A 17108-nucleotide genomic window follows, 5' to 3' on the forward strand; every position below is an offset into this window, starting at 1 on the left:
GAGATCATCTGTTCTTCCTGGTTTGTCACTGTATGTGTGGAGGGGTGATTTGCTGTTTCTGCCTCTCTCTGGGGCTGGGTCAGTCTTATATTCAACAGGGAGACTGATTTCTGGGACTTTTATTCAAATTCAGCCCCCTACCTTCTTTCCCACTGAACCTCTCCCTGTTGCTGGCCAGTAAAAGGCTCTTCCACAGGTAACAGTGCATTAAAAGGCCCAACCCTTTAATTCTGTATATGTTATGTTCTAACCCCATATTATTACAAATACACAGTGAATAAACTGAGTCTTAACATACAGTGCTTCCTTTCTTCATTAAAATTTTAATAAGCATCTATTAATACAGTACTCTAACAAGGGGACCACTTTAGGACAATGTGTTTAGGAATGATGATGTGTCATGGGTATCCCACCCTATCCTCATTCCCAGCTTCATGACTGTTGTGTGAGGTGGGTCCAGGTTGACCACCGGAGAGAATTCACACAGCCTCATCTAGACTCAGACCACACGCTTTTTGGCAGGGGGTCATGCACAGGAGTGAGCAGCAGGGGGAGGGACCTGACAGAGAAGACTCCCAAATCCCGTGCCCCCTCACGTGCCCCAGAAAAGTCCAAAAAGGAAATTGAGGGGGAAACCAAGTCATTTATTATTTCTTGAAAAAGTCTGGTGAAGGATGAGGGGCAGGCCTATAGTATTTAACTTGAAAGGAATGAAGGGACTTCTTAGTGCAAAACAGCTTGTTGGTCGGGCAAGTGTGAGATTAGGCAGGTTGGTGTTTGCAGCACTGATTGGGGAAGGGCGCTGTGAGGTCAAACTATGGGCACGGTGGAGCATCTCAGGAGTCATTCCTGTGCCAGGCTCCAGAGCCCTGAAAGATTCAATGCCACTGCTCTATGAGTGAGAGGCAGGTCAGCCCCCGTCGGTTTCCACAGTGTGGAGACAGTCCACGGGTAGGGATGCTGGGTCTGTCCAAGGTCAGTGCCATGTCTCTGTGTGCCAGGCTCAGATCTTCATTGAGTGCCTCCTTTCCTGTGTGAGGGTCTTGTTTGTTTCCTTCTTGTCAGGTAAGCCACCCTTTCCTGGCCGTTGGGGTTAGTCAGTCTCTCATGTCAGCTGGTCTGCATCTCTTGTGTGTTTGGACGGGGCTGGGCTGGTAGGAATCCGTTTATCCTTCCTCAGCCCCGCTCCCGCTCCACCCCTCAGCCAGGCCCCAGCGTGCTGATGGTGGTATAGCTCAGCCTGGACAGTGAGGCGATGGAGGGGGTGGGAGGGTCCTCGTCCGGCAGAGGTCTGGGGCGAGCCCGCGGAGGCCGAGGACAGCAGCGGCTGCAGGTATCAAGGCAGGCCTGGCGAAAGCGACGGTGCATGAAGCAGTAGACCAGGGGGTTGACACAGGCAGAAGCGTAGCTTAGCAAGTGGATGAAGGAGATGGGCGCACCCGAAAGTGCACGATGAGCGCCGGGGCCGTCGAAGGCTCGCCACGTGTTGGCGCTGTACACCGGCAACCAACACAGGAAAAAAAGCACAACGATCACCAGTAACATCCGCACCACGCGCTTCTTAGCCAGCAGCTTGGCCTGGGCAGGCCGGCTGCTGGATCCTGGGCCAGGCGTGGGCGCGGTCAGCGCAGACATCTCCAATGCAGGCCGGGAGCGCGGAAGCTGCACGTAACAGCCGTCGCCGTCCTCACCCGCCAGCCGGGTCTCAGACCGGCAACGTCCGTTCGCTTGCGCAGGACCTGAGCACAGACCGTGGGCTGTCAGATTTGGAGGCTGAATCCTCTAAATCGCACACCTTTCCGCCCCACCCACTTTATGTCCCGCCCCTTCCCAAAGTCCCGCCCCCTCCTGGATTTCACCCACCTTGTCCTGTGCCACCGGGCAGCCCTCCCTGACTTCCGACACGGCTCTGGCTCTCGCTGTCACTGTCACCATCAAAGCGAAGCCCTAAGTAGAGCTCACGGGAGATAAGCCCGTAGGCCACCGCCATAACCACCCCAGGCACGAAAAACAAGAGCAGCAGCAGCAGTACCGACCTGGAGACAGACAGCAGACCAGTCAGTGAGCCCCTGTCCAGCTGTAAGCACTGATGGAGGAAGACTGAAGAACTGATGTTTCTAGGGCCGGTGACCACGTCCCAGAGGTAGAGGTAGGATTGGGGGTACAGCTGGGAAGGGCTAGAGAACTGGGGAGGAGCCCCGTACGGGGATCCCAGGGTGGTGGGTCGTCGTCATTGTTGGAGCAAGATTCTGGGTAATGCTTGTGAGTGATGGCGATAAGAGAAGGGAATTCTCAGGAATGGGTAACCGGCACCCTCACCAGGTTTGGCGAACCCGCGCACTGGGCCACCGGTGCATGCATTGCAAGACACGAGGCCCCGCTGGCTGCACGGCAGTGTACACTGGGTACGGCACCATGAGCAGTCCAGACAGCATCCACGTGGCCACGATCACACGAGCCGCGTGTGAGCGCGTCTGCCACACGCGCGCCTGCAGTGGTCGGCAGATGGCGCTGTACCGCTCCAGGGCGATGGCCACAAGGCTTAGCGTGGACACGCTCACAGACACCCCTAGGAAGGAAGAGGAAAGGGTTACCCAGGAAACTTGCGCTACACACCCCCGACTGTGACTTCCACACTGCAGACGAAGGCAGACCCCTACACTCGGCAAGGACTTTAGGAGAGGAGAGGGCCAAGGGAGGCAGGGCGATTGTTTACCTACCCATGAAGTAGGAAACCGCCTTGCAGACGACTGTGCCGAAGATAAATGTGCCCATGAGATTGGGCAGGAGGGTGAAGGGCATGCAGGCCACAGCCAGCAGGAGGTCGCTGACTGCCAGTGAGAGCAGGAAGGCATTGGTGACGGTCCTCAGACGGCGGCTCAGCCCCAGGACCACGATGATGAGCACATTTCCTCCAACACTCATCAGAAAGATCACAGCGTAGAGGGTGACCCTAATGGCCAGCTCCAATTCTGGGTAGGAAAGAGGTGAGGTGGCAGTAGGGGTCTGGCCCCCACTCAGCTGGGCTGTCCAGTCCCATTTATTCCCAACTCTTCAAGCCCTACTATCCAGCCAGATCCCCTGCTTCCCGAGTCCTTCCCCTCCCCCACTGGCCCAGGACCCACTCATTAAATGGTGAACTTGAATATGTTACCCTTTTAACCTCTAGAAGCCTAGTTAAAGTGGCCTAACTCTACCCTTCCTTAAGAAACCCTGTCTGTTCTCAAGCTTTGCTTCAAATCCTTCCTTCTCTTTGCAGCCAAACTTCTTGAAGAGATTATTTGCATCTTTTCATCCACTCTTCATTCTGTTACAATTCAGTGATCTCTTCCCCATTACTGTTCATAAGTGTTCATTACACTTCTTCTCATGGTTACTAAGCTTTAACTACCAAATCCAAAGGTCCCTTCTCAGCCTATTCTACTTGATGACCTCCTGGTAGTATTCAACCCTGTTGACTGTTATCTTTTGATCGTGTCTTTATTGTCTTAAGAAACAACAATAATCACTAAACAAACAAGCAAAAAGACCCTTTGCTGCTGCTGCTAAGTCACTTCAGTCATGTCCGACTCTGTGTGACCCCGTAGACGGAAGCCCACCAGGCTCCGCTGTCCCTGGGATTCTCCAGGCAAGAACACTGGAGTGGGTTGCCATTTCCTTCTCCAATGTGTGAAAGTGGAAAGTGAAAGTGAAGTCGCTCAGTCGTGTCCGACCCTTAGCAACCCCACGGACTGCAGCCTACCAGGCTCCTCCATCCATGGGATTTTCTAGGCAAGAGTACTGGAGTGGCTTGCCATTGCCTTCTCCGAAAAGACCCTTTACCTACTCTCAACTGTCTTCAGCTTGTCATCAAGATTCTCCCAGAACTGGCCTTTTCCTCCTCTCACCTCACCCCTGCAATGCACTCATTTAAGCCACCAGATGACTCAGTTTCTGGGAGGCATCAGGGGCACTCATGACTCTCCTTTGCTCACGTTGGTCTCTCAGCCTAAAATGCTCTTTCACCGTGCCCCCACCACTATTAATACCCTCCTCCCCCTGTTAATGACTCTCAATAACAAACTTGTTTTCTGTTATCTGGTGAACTCCTACTTACCGTTGTCTTTCAAGACTCGGACTGACTGCTCCCTCCTCTATAAGGCCTCTCTGGACACCTTATTTGGAGCTAATCTCCCCTTCCTCTGACCCATACATGTTCCCTACACATGTCAGAACAGCCTTTACTTTCTGCCTTGTATTTTAATTATCTGTAAACATTCACTCTCACTCCACAAGCATTTACAGAGGATTACCTTTATACTAGGCACTGGAGACAAAGAAATGAACATGACCATTGCCCCGAGAGCTCTCATCTGAGAGCTCACATTCTAGAAGTCTAGAGGGAAACTCAGACGTATAAATAGATATCTGTCACACAGGGTGATAAGAAGTGAGGTTGAAGAATAACAGAACACTCGGGGAGCTCACAGGAAGGACACAGCACTGCTGGGCTAGACAAAGGGCTGACCCCATTCACTTGTGTCATTGCCTGTTGGGGGGAAGGATTCATCACTGGGCTGCCATATCACAACCAAGACAAAACTGAATTGAATTAAACTGGACCCAGTCACCCGTGCCCATGGCCTCAGTGTGAGGGAGACTGGAGGTTGGAAGGAAAGAGGGCAGGGACAGAGCCTGCCAGGTTGAGGGGAGGGAAGGGCCCAGAGCTGCATCATTCTCCAAAGCCCCATACATTGGCTGACTTTTGCCTTAACTCCCAAATTAAACCGTTTTCCCCCCCATATCAATAGTTATATACTTATCCAGAAGTTGTTGTAGACTTCAAGGAAGTGCTATTTACAAGAAACCTCCTAACTGAAATGCCTGCAATGCAGGAGACACAGGAGATGCGGGTTCAATTCCTGGGTTGGGATGATCCGCTAGAGAAGGAAATGGCAACCTACTCCAGTATTCTTGACTGAAAAATCCCATGGTCAGAGGAACCTGGCAGGCTACAGTCCATGGGGTCGCAAAACGTCAGACACGACTGAGCGACTAAGCAGTACAGTACCCTCACTGAATCCACGAATGCCATTACTTTCTCAGAGCACACAGCAAGTAAGGAGCCGAATCAGAACAGAATCTTGTCTCTACATTTCCAAAATGCTTTGTCTCCTGCTGCTCCCTCACTTCTCTGTCATTCATCATGCTGCCACTACCATACTCTACCCTGGCATTTCTTACTGAATTATTATGTTCATGTTCTGTCTCTGCCACCAGACTAGGCACTCTTGAGGGCAGGGACATTGCCCATCTTGTTCTTCAGCATGTCCCTAGCATTTGGCATCATGCTTCCTGCACGGGAGGTGTTAACACCTGCTTGCTAAATGGATCTTGGTCACTGTCCACATAAACGCATCTGCTCTGTTTCTCCTCATCCATCCTTCATCTCTGTGCTCCTAAAGCTCCAGCATGCACTCTTCTTGCTGCCTCACTGCCTCTGTTTCTTTGGAGACCCATGTTGGAGAATCTTTTGGGTTGTACAGGGGAAGGGGTCATTAACAGGCTGTGATTTGGGACGTGTTACTTTTACTATTATACACAAACTGTCTATGTCTCATTTAGAAGCTGGGCTCCCTCTCTGCAGGGAGGGCTTATGGAAGGTTTTCTTATGTGTGACAATTTGAGGTGCGTGTGTGTATAGGGGGAAATAAAGAACATTTGGGAGGGGGGATCTCTGTCAGAGAGGTCCTTGGACCCAAGATGATAGAACAGGTGGTCTATCTTGCATTTTGTTGTGTCTCCTTTCAGTCCACTGCCCCTCCATGTCCCTCTCCTCTCCTCCCATCCCTTATCTCTCTAGTTCTATCATCTCTCTCACATCCTCCTCTGTCTTCTGGATGTTTCTCTTCAACTAGATTTTTCTTGTTTTGGCTGCACTGTGGAGCCCTGGCAGTGACAGCACTGCGTCCTAACCATTGGACCACCAGGAGTTCCCTTTCTACTAGTTCTTGATTCAATAACCACACCTAAAGTTTGGATGGCACTCTAAATTGTGAAAAGCACATTTCTCATTCATTCATCTGGGGTACAGCCATCAGTGCCTTGACAGTCTCCCTGTGGGTGTCATTCTGCTGGGGATGAGTGTGTACTAAATCACTCAATCATGTCGGACTCTTTGTGACCCTATGGGCTGTACCCCTCCAGGCTCCTCTGTCCATGGGATTCTCCAGGCAAGAATACTTGAGTGGGTTGCCATGCCCTCATCCAGAGGATCTTCCTGACCCAGGGATTGAACCCGAGTCTCTTACATCTTCTACATTGGCAGGTGGATTCTTTACCACTGTGCCATGCGAGCAGACCAGAAATCAGACCAGGGGACTCAGAAGACTGGAACAGTTCAGTTCTGCTTCTGGTGTCTACAGCATATGCATTTGTTCTGTCCAGATGAGGGCAGACAAGTGTGGGTACAAAAATCCAGATGATGTCACATAAAACAAGAACAGGCTTTTCTAAGAAATGATTCCACAGAGCAGTGAAGCTGCTGATGCCTCAGATCCTGCCGTTCACTGGTGTGTTGGATTTGGTTACCCATCACACAGACATCAAAGTAGTACCCATGCTTCTGTGATGAGCATGGATATCATCTAGCTGGTTGTGAATGGGAGCAGAGTAAGCCTTTTGAATACTTGAGTATTAGAGATGATATGTGGGTGGGTGAGATTTACACATATTTCTGTGGGCAATATCTAGGGAAGGCTAACATCTATGTGTCTATAGGTAATATCTGATTGAGTGTGGGTTACCTTTAAGTTTAGGTAATATCTGAGTAAGTGTTGTAAGGTCTACAGATAACATCTCGTTTTGTAGGTAACATCTACAGGAAGGATGGGTTATATTCAGAGGTCTCTATGTGAATGAGGGAAATATCCAGCTGATGATGGTCCTAGATGACTGAGCAGAAGTAATGAAAGTGTATGTGGGCAATATTTAAGTGAGTGTAAATATGAGATGTTAACAGATTAGGATGTTAACCTGATTGAGTAAAATAACTGAGCGTCTTTGCAGGTATTATCTGAATATGTAAGAGTTATGACTTTATAGGTAATACCTGGAGATGGGTTCCTTAAGTAAGCATGAGTAATATTTGATTATATGCAGATAATAAAAAAATGAAAGCATGTGTGTTTGATGGATGAGTATCATCGAAATGACAGCGGGCAATATTAAAGTAAGTGTGGGTAGCATCTATTTTTCTGTGGGTAGCTTCTTTTTTCCCCATTTTATTTATTTTTAAATTGGAGTATAATTGCTTTACAATGTTGTGTTGGTTTCCGCCGTACACCAACATGAATCAGCTGTATGCATATGTGCGTCCTCTCCCCCTTGAGCCTCCCTCCCACCCCTCCTCATTCCACCTCTCCAGGTCATCACAGAGCACTGAGCTGAGCTCCCTGTGCTATACAGGAGCTTCCCACTAGCTCTCTGTTTTAAAAATGGTAATGCATATATATCAATGCTATTCTCACAATCTGTCCTTCCCTCTGGGTCCAAAAGTCCATTCTCTGTGTAGTTTCTGAGTGAACACTGGAAACATTTAAGTGTACGTGGATTATATCAGAATAATGTGGGCAGCAGCCACATTTCTACTGGTAACACTGGGTGAACCTGGGTGAGATGTGTCTGTAGGGGTAACAGCTGAGTGAGTGTGGCTGACAGTCTCCGACTGCCGGTGTCACATCCAGGTGTCTGTGGGCAGCAGCATCTAGATGCCCTGGACTCTGAATCACCACACATTCTGCTTGCTCAAGGTCCCTTACTCTATCAGCTAGCCCGTCTGTCTTCTGCACTCCAACCTTCCTCTCTCTTGGCCCGTTCCCCATTAACATTTAAAAATGGTTTTGTCTCTGCAACACATACACATTCAAAAGACAGACTGTATATGCACATCATGTACACACACACACACACACACACACACACACACACACACTTCCCCAACCTCATGTTATTTCTAGAACTATCCTGTTTTTTCTTTGTCTCTCTCTCTTCGAAACATATGGAAGGTTTTATCTGCATGCCTTGGTTCACTTCTCATAACCCCTTCTCCACGGCCCAAACTTCAACCGACCACAGTCAGTAATAACACCCTAACCCTAACCCCACAGCTCCTCCTAAGATGTCCTTTCCATTGAATCCAAAGGATGTTATTCTGACCTTATCTCACTGATATTGCCAGCATGTGATACCCTGTTTGAAATTTTCTTTCTTCCTTGCTTTCTTGTCTCTCTAATGGTTTCATCTAGATCTCCTTCATGGACTCCTCTTCTTCTCCTTGGCCTTTAAAAACTGGTCTTCCTCAAGGTCCTATCCCAGGACCTCTTTTTTTTTTTTAATCTGACACAATCTTTGTATGATTTAATCTAGTCTCATTACCTCCTCTAGACAAAAACCTTTCAAGTCTGTAATTCCAGCTTGTACCTCCCAGATCCTTGGATTCAACAGCTTACTGGGCAACTCCACCTGGATATTTCACTGGCATTTAAACTCACTGGGTTCCAAATTGAATGGATAATCTCCTCCTTCAAATCTGTTTCTGCTTCCTTGTTATCCTCAATATACAGCACGACAACCGTCCAGTTGTCTAAGCCAGAAACCTGGATGTCGTCCCCTGGCCTCTTCTTCCCTCTCCATTCCTAATAAATCATCAGGTTCTGTGGATTTCACTTCCTGAAGTGTCTCTCCAGTCCATCCAGTTCTCTCCATCTCCACCGCCAGTAGCTCAGCCTAAGCCAGTATCACCTTTCACCAGGGCCCATGTAACACAACAGCCTTCAAAGGGATGCCCTCTCCCCTCTCTTGTCCTCCAATCCACCCTCTTTACTACAGAACTAATCCTGGCTGCACTACTGAACCTTCCAGGAGCTTCCATTGAACTCAGGATAAAATCCATACTCTGTAGATGGTTCCATACATTTCTCTGGACTCTCTCTAGGCTGGTCTTCATCCTGAGTGTTCATCATTCCTCTCTTATGGTACATGTTGCAGGCACTCAGAAACTGTTATACGCTGAACGAAAGTGCCACAGATTTAGACTCTGGGTGTTTATACATACTGTTCCTCTGCTTGAGATGCTTTTTGCCTTTTCTGCCCCTGCATTTGGCTGACTTTCCCTCAGCTTTTTTCTTTTTAAATTTTTTATTGGAGGATAATTGCTTCACAGTATTGTGCTGGTTTCTGCCATACATCAACATGAATCAGCCACATGTATACAATATGTCCCCTCCTTCTTGAACTTCCCTACCATCTCCCACCGCCTTCCACTCCTCTAGGTTGTCACAGAGTACTTCCCTCAGTGTTTTAATTTTTATTTCAATTTACCCTTTACCTCCTCAGAAGGCCAAATTTGATTCCCAAGGCTAAGCTAGACTAGAAATGCTCCTCTTCTGTGTTCCCACATCCCTCTCAAGGCACGTCCCTCTTCGTCCGGCAATTCCCTGCTTACTTGTCTGTCTCTCCCACTGAACTGTGAGCTCCGAGAAATAAGAACTGTGTCAGCTTTGTTTGACTCCTGTCCCTAGTGCCTAGTACAATCTCTGATTCAATAAATATTTGTTGAGTGAAAGTACCCAAGTGTAAGAATGAGAGTGTGTATAACGAGCTGAGAAAGCATTCGATATTTTATAGAGGTAAATAAATCCTTCAATTATAATTTATTCCCACTTTCCCTTCTAGAGCTTGGAATAATTTCCTTCTGCTTAATGCTGTTCCCTCTCCTGCAATCCCACTTATTACTTTTTTGCCCCCTGAGCTCCAACTTCAAGGTTCCCTCTGTGAAGTTTTCAGATCCCACCTCCTTTGGGTGCCCACAATTTGGTCCCTCTTATGGGAATTCTAAATGCTGACTGTGGTTTTCCCATTGGTTTTTGTCTCTTTCCGGCATTGAAGGTGAGAGTCCAGACTGGGTCTAGTTTAGTCCTGTGTACCTGGCACCTAGTCTAGGGACTACAGTAGCAGGGGTCTAGTATTAAGGAAAGAAAAGGTATGGGAAGGGGAAAATATGACTTCAGCTGGGTCATCAAGAAGATGGAGATGTTGAGTGATGGAGGAGTGAAAGTCATTTCAGGGACCGGATGAGTGAAAGCAGCCTGGGGGTGGGAGGGAAAGGTGGCACAAGGGGATGGGATGATGAATGGGGTAGCCAGGCTCTAGAAGGGTGAAACCTAAGGAAAGGCAGGTTGGAGAGGGGGCTTGGAAGGGACCTAGAGACATTACTTGGGGACAGGAAAAGAGAGCGGGTATAGAGCCTTGAGAAGAACTCCAGCTTGGGAGGCAAGAAGATTTGAGGAAGAGGGCAATGGAGAGCAGCCCCCAATCCAACGTCCAGCCTAAATCAGGTTAGGGGATCTCTTGAGGAAGGCAAGGGGTTGGGGTGGGCAACACAGGAGACTGTAATTGTCTGTAATTGACTGTAACTTCACATTCAGGTCTTCCAGACTGCCTCTGCCCACAGCCAGTCCCCTTCATCCCCCCAATCTTGCCTTTCTTCCTTCCTTTCCTTTCCCATTGAGGCTCCCTGAACTGACTGCAAAGGGAAAGGAGAGACTTGGAAGGGATTGGCCAGAGGACGTCCTTGCCTTCCCACTGTCTCTGTCTAGCAGTGGGCTGTGTGTTGGTGAAGGTGCTGTGTTTTGGGGGTGACCAAGAGCTCTGGGGGTGGCGAGGGGACCAGGGTGTGACGGGACTCTGACCAGGTAGTGTGAAGCTGCGATGGAGTTGTATGAGCTGTGGCGGACAGATGCGTCAGGGGAGCTGTCTGGGGACTGAGGGAGTACTATGAAGGGGTAGTGTGGGCGTCTGAGGAGGCTATGTGGGCCTCTGTGAGTGTTGTGGGGTGCAGTGAGAAGGAGCTCGCGGAGGGGGCTTAGGGAGGCACCCACCTCGTGTCCCGGCTCCGCGGATGCGTGGGGGCTCACAGCTGAGGTTGCCGGGGCCGCTGCCGTTGAGGAGGGGGCCCCCCGGGCGGCACAGGGAAGCCCCCGGGCCGGGTCCGGATCCCAGCACGCTCCGGTTTGGCTTTAGCAGCTCCATGGCCACGGCTCAGCCGCCGCCTCGCAGTGCTCGCCCGGGCGAGCTCCCGCGGCGGCTCCACCTGCTCCCGCCGCGATCCGGCCGCGGCTCGCGCGCCGCCGGGTTCCCGCCCCCAGCCTTGGCCCGGGCCCTCCGCTCCGCCTCTGCGCGCCCCGCCTCTGCGCGCCCCGCCTCGGCGCGCCTCCCCCCGCGCTCGGGACCGCCTCGGTCCAGCCAGGTGGCTCTCCGCCCCGCTCTTCTGCTCCTGACTTCCTCGCGCCCCTCCGCCCCTCGCCCGCGGGCTGTCCTGCCTCCCGCCCGGGGAGGGGGATGTCCGCACCCCGGCGCCGAGATTTCTCCCTTCTTCTCTTAGAGGTTTCCTTCCCGCCCACTCCCCTTCACCAGCGTCCGGGTTCCGGGGAATTCTCGGGAGCGTGTGTATCTGTGTGTGCTGGCGAGGTTTGGGGAGAGGTTAGCAGTGGATGGAGAGGTTGCGGGGAGGGAGGCTGGGTAAGAAGGCAGCGTTAAGAGGGACAGGGCAGGGCGCGGCTGCCGCGGGCTTTGGCATCTTTTCCTGGTGGGTCGGGGAACCTGGAGGTGGCCACCGAGACGCGGGGATCACCCGCTGCGGTGCAGACGCCTTAGCCCGCGGGAAGCGCCACGGTACCCTACTACGCCGCAGTGGCCGCAGCGACCGTGACACCATCGCTGGTCGTTCCCTGCAGCTCTTCGCCTCGGGGCAGGGGTAGCCCCCGCATCTGTTCCCCGCACCCTCACCTCCTTCATCAGGCCCAACACCCAGGCTCCCACGAAAAGCGTCCAAGGAACCCTCCCCAGCTGGCAACGAGGGGAATGGGGCAGCATTCCCGCCCCTCTGGGGAAAAGGGCTGCCTGGAGGAAGAGTGACTTGGGGATCGAGGGGCGGCCAGGGTAGCGGCGAGAACTCCCCTGGATAAACAGGAGTGAGGTGGGGTGAAGGTCGGGTATGGTTCGGTTCCCAGCCCAGCGCAGGCTTAACCCGGGAGGAGGCAGCTGGCTTTCTCTGTGGTCTCCAGGCAGCGCCCACCCTCACCCGACACACTGAAGCTCCCTGTTTGTTCTCAGCGCAGGTGGAGCAGCCGGTGTAGGGCGTCAGGTTCCCACGGTGGGGCGGGGGTGGTGGTGGGAGTTTGGGGGCTGGAAGGGGAGCACCAGGGTGCGCCGGGAACACAACTCAAGGGGGCGTGCGCAGGACTGCGGTGGGTTCAGCTACTTGGGTAGGACTTGCCTCCACTAATGTTCTCCCCCTGCTCGATGTCATTCTTCATCCCAAAGAAACTTCAACTAACTGGGAATTTCATTCTCTGGCGTGACAGCAGTAGCTGTCAGAGGTGGGAGTTATCAGTCAAAGAGAACATTACACTGGGGGCAAGGTCTGAGTTTATGGGGAATTCAGAGACTTAGCCAGTCAGTCTTTTGAAGAGGACCTGATCCAGCACTGAGTTTATAGAGGCTAAAGATATTGAAAGAGGATTTAAGCCTGAGGTCAGTGGGAATGTCAACCCAACCCCCCTTCTCCTGGCACTGCCTGCCTTCCCCATCACAGTAGCCCTATTTGTTGTTTGTTCAGCTCCAGCACAGGTGAGGGCTCAGATAACCTGCTGAACTTTTCCCATATTGGATGAGGGTAGAGTGTGGGGGCAGGGAAGCAAAGGCAATGTAGAGGGAGAGAGTGGAAATAGGAGAAACAGACTGGCGTTCACTTATTCAGCAATGTGCCAGGTATAGGACTGTACACTAGCTGTCCGATACAGTCTGTGTCAATTTCCCAAGCTAGTAGGGAAAAATGACAGGTAAACCAGTGATGACAACATATGGTCATAAGTGCATCCATCAAGATGCACAAATCAGAAATTTACAGATCATCTTGAATGCCTTACTCCCTTATGCTCCTGCACCTTTATGGTGAAGGTTGTGATGAAAAGCCCAGATTTCTGCTCAAAAAAAAAAAAAAGAGAAGGATTTAGTCTCCTTTTTCACTGGAAGATAGCCCTCAACTATCAGTCCCTTCAAGAGTTGCCTGAGCTGAAGAAAGCTACCTCATTCAAGGTCAGGTTCCCTTTCTGAGGCATCCTACAGTCAATGACAGATCAGCAGAAAGATATAAAGATTCACTTCCCTCACTCCAATAGAGGACAACGTTGAAAGATGTTCCCAGCTTCTTTCTGGGGTTGACTGAGGTCTTTGTTGGGCTGCTCAGCTTCTCCCTTTCCCCGATCCCACGTTCATCCTCTTTCTTACACAGGTGTTGACTCTGAGAGCACTCCTTAGTAAACATCCTCCACGGTAATCTCTACCTTAGAGTCTGCTTCCTGGGAAACATAACAGCTTCTCTCCCATGTTCAATCAATCATGAAGTGCTGTTGATTTTAGCTACTGAGTGTTCCTTGAATCATTATGCTTGTATCTCCACTGACATTGACCATTGTTTCCTGTACTACTCTCCCAGCTTCCTAAGTTGTCCACATTTAATGGATGCCTCTTCATATTCACCATCCACCTTGGAACCAGAGTGCTACGTTTGGAATACAAATCTGATTATGCCATTCTTTGGACTTCTGCTCTGGGAATAGAGAAAGCATTTTAATAGAGTCGGACTTCCCTTGTGGCTCAGCTGGTAAAGAATCTACCTGCAATGCGGGAGACCTGGGTTCGATCCCTGGGTTGGGAAGATCCCCTGGAGAAGGGAAAGGCTACCCACTCCAGTATTCTGGCCTGGAGAATTCCATGGACTATCCATGGAGTCGCAAAGAGTCAGACACGACTGAGTGACTTTCATTTCATTTCATTTAATAGAGTCTATGAAGTCTCAGACTGCAAGGAGATCCAACCAGCCAGTCCTAAAGGAAATCAGTCCTCAATATTCATCAGAATGTCTGATGCTGAAGCTGAAACTCCAATACTTTGGCCACCTGATGCAAAGAAGTGACTCATTTGAAAAGACCTTGATGCTGGGAAAGATTGAAGGTGGGAGGAAAAGGGGATGATAGAGGATGAGATGGATGGCATCACCGACTTGATGGACATGAGACTGAGTAAGTTCCCTTACCTGAGATTGAGTAAGGGTGTTGGTGATGGACAGGGAAGCTTGGCGTGCTGCAGTCCATGGGATCGCAAAGAATTGGACATGACTGAGTGACTGAACTGAACTGAACTCATGAAGTCTGCATGGTCTGACTACTACTGACCTCTCTAACTACCTTGTTTCAAATCACTGTGGTTCTTGTTCTCGCCACTGAAGACACTGGCCTTCTTTTAGTTCAGTTTTCGGATGTATGTCTTTTAGTTATATGTCCTCTGCACATTCTCTCTGGAAGATTTCCTTCCTTACCCAATTAACTTCTACTCATCCTTCTGATCTCAGCTCAAGATCTTCAGCATTTCTCATGGTGTTTCTCCCTGCTTTCCCTCTTGGGTGGGCAGAATTGCAAGATGATTCCTAATGACTGTCACTCTTGTATGATCTCCTTCCCTTGGGTGTGGGTGGAACTTGTGAATGTGACAAGACACTCCTCCTAAGATTATGGTACGTGGGCAAAAGGGGTTTTTGTGAATATAATTAACAATGCTAATCAGTTGACCTTATGATAGATTATCCAGTTTTTCCTTATCATGTGAATCCCTTCAAAAGCCACAAGTTTTCTCTGGTTGGCAGCAGAAGAGGAAGTCAAAGAGATGTGAAGAACAAGATTTGATAGAGGGTAGCTGGCTTGAAAATGGAGGTGGCAATGAGGCAAAGGAATGGGGGTGGCTGTAGTTAGCTTGAGGATGGAGGAGGGCATACAACAAGTGCCTGAGAATGGCCTCTAGTTGAGAGCCATCTCTGGCTGACAGCCATCAAAAAAATAGGGACCACAGTCCTACACCAACAGAAATTGGATCCTGCTAATGACAAGAATGAACCTGAAAGCAGATTTTCCCCCAGAGCCTCCAGAAGAGAATTGAGTCTGACTGCCACTCTGAGTTCTGCCTGGTGATAACCACTCTGAGCAAATAACCCAGCTATACTGTCTGTGAGCTAAAAAATGGATGTTTTTAAGCTATCAATTTCATGATAATTTGTTACTCTAGCCCTAGGAATTAACACACCTCTCATCTCAGGAGGTAGCAAATGCAGACTCTTGCAAGCCATGCAAGGAAGAAGTGAGGGCACTGGAAATTTGTTAAGATTTAGAAAACCTTGGAAAGATTGCAGTAGCAACTGGTGTGGAGAGCAACTTTAGGAGGGGGATCGATTGGAAATCCATGACAGTAACTCAGGGAAGAGCTGACAGTGGTGTGAACTAAAGTCATGGAAGTAGTGGAGAAGATGGGTCTGAGAGATACTTAGAAGGAAGAGGGACAAAATTTATTTATTTATTAAATGTTTATTTATTTATTTGGTTGCATCCTTGCGTCTTTGTGGCATCACATGGGATCTTTCGTTGTGTACAGGGACTCTCCAGCTGTGGCACGCAGGCTCCGTAGTTGCTGTGTGCCTGCTTAGTTGTCTCTTGGCATGTAGAATTTCAGTTCCCTGATCAGGGATCGAACCCGTGTCTCCTGCCTTGCAAGGCTGATTGAGAGACAGAATTTAGAGGCCATTTGTTTGTGGAAAGTGACAGAGAAGGATGAAATTTAAAATGAATAATATTTCTGGTGAAATTTTGATAATCACCTACTGTTCCAAGCATATTGTCTTTATTTTTAAAATTTTGTTAGAAAACTGAAATTTACAATATGTTTATATCACTCACTGAGTACATGGCATTTAAAAACAACATTACAGAAAGATAACAAAAGTACAAAGTCTTAGACCTTACAGGATATGGAAAACATTATTCACTGAGGCCTTAAATGTCATAAACTTTACATAAAAAGGAAAAACAATGAGTATACAAGTATACAGCCAGTTTAAGAAGTTAGCAAAATAAACAGAATAATCATAAAGAAAAGAAAGCAACTAATACATACCAGGTATTAATGCAACAAAAATAAAGATAAAATTGAGAGGCTCAATGGAGTCAAAGCTGCCTTAAAAAGCTTTTCTAAAAAGGGAAACATTAGGTAACAATAATCAATAAGAAAAATCTTGCAAATAAACAATACTCAAAATGGGAATTACTCATAGAAGCATTAAGAATATAAATAATAGAAACAACTTTATGCCTATACATTCGAAGATTAGTTGTCTTGTATACAGGGTTATCGTTACCATCTTTCTAAATTCCATATATATGCATTAGTATACTGTATTGGTGTTTTTCTTTCTGGCTTATTTCACTTTGTATAATAGGCTCCAGTTTCATCCACCTCATTAGAACTGAGTCAAATGTATAGCATATTGTCTTTAATCCTCACAAAAAAAACTACAAATTTGAGCACAATATTATCAATTATCATTTTAAATGAAAAAACTGGCTCAGAAAGAGTTTTAGTAACTTACCCAAAGCCACAAAACTACTAGGTGAAAAAAAGCCACAATTCAAAGCCAGGGCATTGGGAAATCAGAATTCAGGTGCTCCTGGTATGCTGCTTCCCAGAATGAGTAGAATTTTTATTGTCTGGTCACTGTCTTCTCATTTTGCAAATTTTTTTTTCAAATTTTCTTGATTCATAAATTCTCTTATTGCATCTCTAACTCTGGTGAGAGCCTGTACACACACACACACACACGTACACACACACACACACCAACTTTTACTCACAACAAATAACACAGCCCCTGACTTCATAGAGAAAGTAATAGCTATCAGACAGAAGTTCCCACCAGGGAATCTGGTCCACTTTGGACAAGTACAGTTTCAGATGCCTATTACACAAATAGGTAGGAATTCCAGTAAAAAGCTGAATATATAGGTTGTAGCAATTAACTCTAACCATAGAATTAACGAGAGTATGTTGAATAAGGAGAAATGACGACCAGATGAGAAGTCGGGAAAAGACCATCATTTAAAGGCTGGATCAGTTCAGTTCAGTCGCTCAGTCGTGTCCGACTCTTTGCGACCCCATGAATCACAGCAAGCCAGGCCTCCCTGTCC

General features: G+C 48.6%; 1 protein-coding gene across 1 annotated transcript; it reads right to left on the reverse strand.

Annotated features, from left to right (window-relative positions):
• Positions 1–509: 509 nt before the first annotated feature.
• CCKBR (cholecystokinin B receptor) lies at positions 510–11082 on the reverse strand. Its single transcript, XM_055422545.2, has 5 exons — positions 10920–11082; positions 2721–2972; positions 2320–2569; positions 1864–2036; positions 510–1739 (listed from the first exon to the last, which is right to left on the reverse strand). Exons 1-5 carry the CDS (start codon positions 11068–11070, stop codon positions 1201–1203), a joined length of 1365 nt encoding a protein of 454 aa, XP_055278520.1. The 5' UTR covers positions 11071–11082; the 3' UTR covers positions 510–1200.
• Positions 11083–17108: the final 6026 nt, after the last annotated feature.

This window comes from Moschus berezovskii, chromosome 14, assembly GCF_049115385.1.
Source record: "Moschus berezovskii isolate FMDL1 chromosome 14, NW_MosBer_1.0, whole genome shotgun sequence".
Taxonomy (NCBI): Eukaryota; Metazoa; Chordata; class Mammalia; order Artiodactyla; family Moschidae; genus Moschus; species Moschus berezovskii.